The 7,610-nt window shown below is 40.9% G+C and overlaps 1 protein-coding gene across 1 annotated transcript; it reads left to right on the top strand.

The window, feature by feature from the left end:
* Positions 1-505: 505 nt before the first annotated feature.
* On the top strand, positions 506-7,083 carry fbxl3l (F-box and leucine-rich repeat protein 3, like). Its single transcript, XM_082550678.1, has 5 exons — positions 506-960; positions 2,296-2,656; positions 2,928-3,050; positions 3,259-3,430; positions 4,027-7,083. Exons 2-5 carry the CDS (start codon positions 2,315-2,317, stop codon positions 4,668-4,670), a joined length of 1,281 nt encoding a protein of 426 aa, XP_082406804.1. The 5' UTR covers positions 506-960; positions 2,296-2,314; the 3' UTR covers positions 4,671-7,083.
* The last annotated feature ends 527 nt before the right edge of the window (positions 7,084-7,610 follow it).

The raw sequence follows: 7,610 nt of genomic DNA, 5'->3' as shown, positions 1-7,610 counted from the left end.
ATATAGGAACTTAGGATACACATAGACGCGAACTAGACAAGGGGATGCAGGTGATAGGGGAGACATAAGCCATAAGACGGAACTCAAAGAAACCAAAAACTAGAAAGTATAAATAATAACATAAACTCAAACACCCTGGGTCAACGACCCAGGCATCCTAACAGTATCCAGATGTAAACATCCGGTTTGTTTGATGTTTTTCACCTTGAGTTTGTAAACCCACACGTGATTGCTATTTTTTTAATGAGTTTAGATAAATGTAAACGTTTTTATCAGGTATAGTTGTTTTGCCATCTGCTTTAGATGTGCCAGTTTGTGAAGTAGCAAGATTCATAACACTAAGAAACCACCTGACGTCGTTTTCTAACTTTTCTTCACCGCTGACGGCCGCGGTTAATAAACTGCTTTAATCGGCACAGGTTCGATAATCAAGGGTTTATAAAGTGTGTTCCTGTGTGGGGTTTTAATGAGCATGTCCACAAGATCACTCTCTCCGTCACACAAACACACGCACGCACGCACACTTTGACACACTGACCTAGTTTCTGTGTGCAAGCGTGCACACACTATCTTGTGCCCTCTGCTCATGAGGACAACAACACTCATTGAGTGACCACATAAATTAGAATTAGTATAAACAGTCCTTTCCGACTTCCTGAAATGTGAAAATATATGTCCTCTGCTCACGCAGAACTGTTAATCTGTTTTTCTGCGCGCAAGATGGTAGTGGGAGATGCAGATCCATGTTTTCCTCAGCTCACGTGTACCGGCTGCTCGGCAGCGCCCGTCAAGCTGTCGCTAAAGTGAAGAGAGCTTATTATGGGAGCTGCTCCTGCTGTCCTATATCAACAGCAGCCAGCATTTCTGCAGTCATCTCCAGCCATGGCTCCAAGTGGACGCTGTCATCTCAGCTGGCAGAGCACGAAACCCTGCGGAAGGCGTCGTTTTTAAGCCGTTCGGGTAAGTAACTCTGAGCTTTATTGATATTTTGGACTGTGAGTAAAAGATCGATTGCGGAATTGGAGGAGGCTGGAGGAGAAGGGCTGTGTTACGATTCGGTCAGCTTTGCTGCAGACTCATAAATGCTCATAGGACACCTGCATTTATGCATTTTAAAGTTTCTGTTCAGATTTTTTTAAGCATGTGCAACATGCAATAATATGCAACGACGGTAACAACAACAGCAACACAATACAATGCAAGGAAAGCAATAGTAGTGGTAATAACAGAGGGACAATACTATAAATGGTTTTAAAACAGATTAGTATATTTCATAGTTAGTGAAACGCGAACACCATTAGCTGATACTTTATTTAAAAGACCTTCGTACATATTCTGGAGCCAGTATTGACTCTTGAATAAAAACAACATCAGCTCACAGACAGATTTTTACAGTGCATCTCTGTAGGGTTAGTTTTTAGACACTTTTAGTTTTTAGACTGGTCGCTGTTGCATTAAATTATGTCGGTGCTTATAGTGTCTAAGATTGTTTCTTCAAGTGTGGTGGTGGTAAAGGACAAAGAGTTCCGTTTTAATATCAAGTGCTATATATATATTACGTACCTTATATTTGTGTTATACAGTGCTCATATGTCCTTTGACATAGTTGGTACTTCATAAATCTAGTTCTGACAGCATTTATTTGTTTGAGTTTGGCTGTCATGTAACTCAGATAACATAGAGAGTTATATGTTAGAGAACTCTGTGCTTTTAGTGGATAAATATAAAGTTCTTTGTTCTTTTTTTAAATTATACTAAACAGAAAAAATGTCATTTGCAAATACTGATTGTGTGAAAAAAAAGAGAAAATTCTCATTGGATCCAGACACATTTAAAACTCTCTGATTTATCAGCACGTTGGTAGCTCCATAGTTACACATTTGCCCAGCAAGCACAAGAACCCTGAACTCTGAAAGAAACCTGAGACTAGAAAAACACTCAAATTGGGGCTTTGACAGAAAGACAATCACATGTAAAAATGTGGTGACTCCCTGTGAATAATGGAGCAGCCAAACGCAGCTTCTTTATTATATCAGGGCTTTAAAAACATACAATTATAAAAGAAAATAATTAATGAAGCATTTCAGGAAGCTATAATTAAGTGGGTAAATAGTGTTAAAGCAGATAATTATAGAATTGGAGATGTTTGTCCCTAAACACAAAACCTGTTCAGTGCTACCAGCATAAACTGAGTTCACACTGTACTGCAATTCATGGCTTGTGTAATCCCAGCACAGTAAAATCTTAACCCTGCACTGCCCTTTTAAACACACCTTTGATTTTATGACACCACAGTGGGCTGATTTGCTTCAGAATGAAGCGAGGAAGGACAGGTCTGAAATCACAGTGCCAGATTTTCCCCTCCCTCGGAGAGCGGGCTAAGAGACCGAAGTGGATGACTCCAGCACAAGACTGGGGAAACCTGCCCCATCACGTCGTCCTGCAGATCTTCCAGCATCTGTCCCTGGTCGACCGGGCCAGGGCATCATCCGTGTGCCGGTGCTGGAATGACGTCTTTCACACCCCTGACCTGTGGAGGAAGTTTGAGTTTGAGCTCAATCAGCCAGCCACGTCCTACTTACGCTCCACTCACCCTGACCTCATTCAGCAGATCATCAAGAAGCATGCCCAACACCTGCAGTATGTTAGCTTCAAAGTAAGAGCCTCCCCTGCCGTCTCTCATTTCCTCTCACCTGTTTCACCTGCTGTGGCCTCTTTCTCTTCTTCCATTTTCACAACACACTGTCTTATAAACAATACCTGCCCTCCTTAATCTGAACTGCTGCAGAATTGAGCATCACATGTCAGCAGTCTTGGCATCGACGTGCTTAATTATCTCAAGTGATTCTTACACCTCAGTCTTTCATCAATTATTTTAATGTCTCTTTCCTCCTCTCTAAAATGTTGAATCACTGCTGGTAAATCAGGTGGACAGCTGCACCGAATCTGCAGAGGCAGCTTGTGACATTCTCTCTCAGCTAGTGAACTGCACCATCAAGACCCTGGGGCTGATTTCTACAGCACGGCCCAGCTTCATGGATGTATCTCAAGTAAGAAATGGCCTGTTTATATTTGATTTTTTTTTTAACACACATAATATATGCTGGTATTTCAAGTCATCATGAAGATTGTATTCACCTCTTCCCCTGGTGCATTATTATTTTTTGCACTTCCTGTAAAAAGATTTGCACAGTTTTCTACATCAGCAATAACAGATAATGAATCCTGGTTTGATGAACATCGTTGGTATCTCCTCAGGCCCATTTTGTGTCTGCCCTGACGGTGGTGTTCGTAAACTCCAAGTCATTATCCTCCATCAGGATCGATGACACCCCAGTGGATGATCCGTCCCTGAAGGTGCTGGTTGCCAACAACAGTGACACCCTTAAGTTGCTGAAGATGAGCAGCTGTCCTCATGTCTCCCCAGCTGGTTAGTACACCTGCAGTATTTTAGCTTCAAAGTGGGCACTGTGAATACTCATCAGCAAGTTGCTCAATTTTGCTTTTCTTGGAACTGAGGTACTTCAGCATGGAACTGATTGCCAAAAAGAAAATTAAATTCACAGACTGTTTATGAAGGTGAACATAAGCAACATGATGTCACCTGTCAGCTTATGGACTCCCATTATGAAGCCTTTAAACTATATGACAGGGGAGTTGAGCTGACCCTAAACCCAAGCACACTATAGGCCAGTTGGGTAGTAACCTGACAGTCACAAGGTGGCCCCACCGTGAAATCGTACCGTACCACCATAAAATCATCAGGAAAGTGTTTATTGTGGCCATAAAGCAAGTGAGAAGTAACGTTATCTTCTTATAGATTTCTTTACAGTTGACCCCTGCTGCCCAAGAAAGAATCCAGCTTTAAGGACAAACCTTTAATACCCAGAAGCTATGAACACCTTTTAGTATACAGTCTGTGATTAAGGGTACAACCGTGCCTCAGCTAACATACTCATATTTAAAAGGTATATACATTCTCAAAGGCTCTAAAACATTAAGACACTCTTCTCTCTTTTTCATAAGGTATCTTGTGTGTGGCAGACCAGTGTCATGGCCTCAGGGAGCTGGCGTTGAACTACCATCTCTTAAGTGATGAGCTTCTTCTTGCCCTGTCTTCTGAAAAACACGTTCACTTGGAACACCTGCGCATTGACGTGGTGAGTGAAAACCCCGGCCAAACACATTTTCACACCATCAAGAGGAGCAGCTGGGAGGCTTTGATCCGCCACTCGCCGAAGGTCAACATAGTCATGTATTTCTACTTGTATGAGGAGGAGTTTGAGCCCTTTTTCTGCGAGGAGACCCCCGTCACCCACCTGTACTTTGGCCGAGCTGTTAGTAAAATGATGCTAGGCCGCATTGGACTGAACTGCCCTCGGCTGGTGGAGCTGGTTGTGTGCGCCAATGGCATTGAGCCCCTAGATGAGGAGCTAATCCGCATCGCAGAGCGCTGCAAGAGCTTGACAGCGATCGGGCTAGGCGAGTGTGAGGTGACCTGCAGTGGCTTTGTGGAGTTTGTGAAGATGTGCGGGGGCAGGCTGACACAGCTGTCAATCATGGAGGAGGTACTGATCCCAGACAGCAGCTATAACATAGAGCAGATCCACAGTGAGGTGTCGAAGCACCTCGGGCGGATGTGGTTTCCTGATATGATGCCCACCTGGTAGGCTGACATGAAGCCAGAGCTATCAATGATGGCATTAAACTATGGTTACAGTTTACAATTTTAATAGACATAACATTTAGAAAAGGAAAAACGAAAAATCCATTTCAAGATGGCCCCTGACTGGAAAGCCCTGCTTGGAGAAAGACTTTGGGCCAGAGAAGCACAGGCATACACGTTTGGCTTTGTGTAAGATTGGAACCCTGCTTTCCCAGGTGAAAATCCACTGCCAGCGCACCACCATCACCCTATCTCTATCATGTGAAAATTATTTGATTTCTTATGTTCTTGCACATTTGTCACACTTACATGTTTCAGATCATCAAACGAATCTTAATGTCATACAAAGAGTCAGAATGAATACAAAATGCAGTTTTTAAATAACAATTAAATTTATTAAGGGAACAAAAGCAATCCAAATCTACCTGATCCTGTGAGAAAGAGTAACTGACCCCTAAACCTAATAAGGGGTTGTGCCACTCTTGGCAACAAGAGCTGCAATCAAGTGTTTGTGATAATTTGCAATGATTTTTGCCCACTCTTCATTGCAGAAGAAGAGTTGAAAACACTTAAGGTCATGGCGAAGTATCTCAATCTAACTTCATACTTTCACTTGGCTTCTCCCAAACATTCACTTTGTTTGTATTTCGGGGGTGGGGTGGGGGGTTGTTTTTTTGAGCCATTCAGAGGTGGACCTGCTGATGTGTTTCAAATCATTACCGTGCTGCGTAACCCAAGTTTGATTGAGCTTCAGTCCATGAAATGATGACCAGAAATTCTCCTTCAGGATCTTCTGGTAGAGAGCAGAATTTATGGTTCCATTAATTACAGCAGGTCATCCAGGTCCTAAAGCAGATAGTTTGATTGCAGTTCTTGCTACCAACAGTGGCACAACCACTTATCAGGTTTAGGGGGAATTTGTCTTTCAAACACGTGCCAGGTAGATTTGGGTACCTCTTTTCTCTCTCTCAGTAAGTCATTGTTCAAAAAAACTGCAAAATGTACTTACTTCAGTTTTCTGTGTCTAATATTAAAATTTGTTTGGTGATCTGAAATATGTAAGCATGAGAAATAAGCTGGGGAAAAAAATTAGGAAAGGTGAAAACATTTCTTCACGGCGCGTCTTGGCCCGCTCACTATGGGTAATTTCTGTAGCTGTTGTGTACCATCAATGAATTTTATGTAAGAATAATACACTTCTCTGAAAATAGTTCATGCATAAAAACGTTTGATTGCTTTCTGTCTGTCACTAAATGTTGTAATGAAACATGTTGGTTGCAGTTGAATGATGGGCTACATTTGTAACCATGGTGTATAAAAGAGCGTGACGCTGCCATCTGCTGGTCGTTGGTAGGGAAAAATCCCCCAAACATAATTCACAAGTTCTTTACGTTTCTAAATCTTTCTGAAAATCTTAAAATTAATGAAATAATTAACCAGTTAATTTAAAACTCTTCCTCAAGTTACAGATTTTTCTGAATTTAACCACATTTGCATGCATTCAGGTGAGGACACTAACCACAGTGATACTGGTTCATTGCAGAAAGGACAGGAGTTTCCTGTTGAGCCGGAGCGAGTCACACCTCCATGGAAAACACAATGGGTCTCTTTTGTCTGTTGGCCTGTTTTACTTTGCCGTCTTTTCATTTAGTTGACAGGTGTTAAAAATCAGGTAATAGCAGGTATTTGACTAAAGGCTTTGAACAGAAATGAATATGCAGAACTCAGATTAGGTGATGTGGTGACGTGGTCAGTTTATGTTCTTTTCTTTTTTTCCTTTTTTAAAAAACAAAACAAAAACATGTGCACTTAAAAAAAAGATTTGCTGTCCTCATAAACACGAAGCAATAATTTTGAGGCAAAGGCAGTTGAAATCAATCAAATCAAAGATTTATTTATTAAAATAAGTGATCATTAAGCGAAATATGTTTGGTATAAAATGTACTACCAGATTCCTTTAAATGTAACATTACATGGAAAATTAACATGTAATCAAATTACTTAAAGTCAGCACTTTGGGCGTGATTTGTTTTTTGAGTGTTACATTTAGTTATTTATTTATTTTTATTATTGTCCTGTGGGATTTAACATGTAGTTAGTTGGTTCTTTGCTTGTAAGGGAGTACCAACTTAAAACTGAAGTATTTGTATCAAATGTGATTACGACGATAGTTTTGTGCAAAAGGTACAAATGAACCATTACAGGCCCACGATGTGCAATGACACGCTGTCCAACATACAGCTGTAAATATCTGTTTTGTATTTGTTTACTTTGCGTGGATGTAGTTAGTAGAAGAAGAATTGCTGTATAAATTTATATCACTTATTGTTAGTGGTTTTTGTGTATGTGCAGCATTGATGTCAGCTTCATTGAAACTGCTTTTTATTCTACACAGGCTGTATTTAAATACTAATAAAAAAAACATGTTTACATAACTTTAATGTTGCATGATCTCCTAAACAGTGAAGCCTGATCCAAGCTGACTTTGTCCCGTTTGACCTTTCTGCAGCACTTCGTTTTCAGCTCTAGAGGGCAGCAAAGATCTAACCGGAGGGGGGGGGGGGGGAATGGGACGTTATATAAGCAGAGCTGCTACTGTATAATGGGGTATACCAATGATACCTCAGCCTTTTTTTACAAGTGGATTTGCTTGTGCACACTCGATTTCCATTTAAAAAAAAGCAGCAGTCTTTGTAGCTCAGAAGTCTTTGCTTCTGATTCTTCTAAATTTATCTTTTTTGGCTTGTTTGATGTAGATGCTCCAGCTGGATTTACATAAAGCTTGACACACACACACACACACACACACACACACACACACACACACACACACACACACACACACACACACACACTGGTTGTTGGTGTGGAAAATAAAATTTGATTTCCATGCATTTCCATGGTAATTTTCACAGACATGCATACCGAACACAAAAATTACTCC

Source organism: Aulonocara stuartgranti, assembly GCF_965226115.1.
Source record: "Aulonocara stuartgranti genome assembly, chromosome: 2".
NCBI lineage: Eukaryota > Metazoa > Chordata > Actinopteri > Cichliformes > Cichlidae > Aulonocara > Aulonocara stuartgranti.
This window is presented reverse-complemented; position numbering and strand designations above follow the sequence as displayed.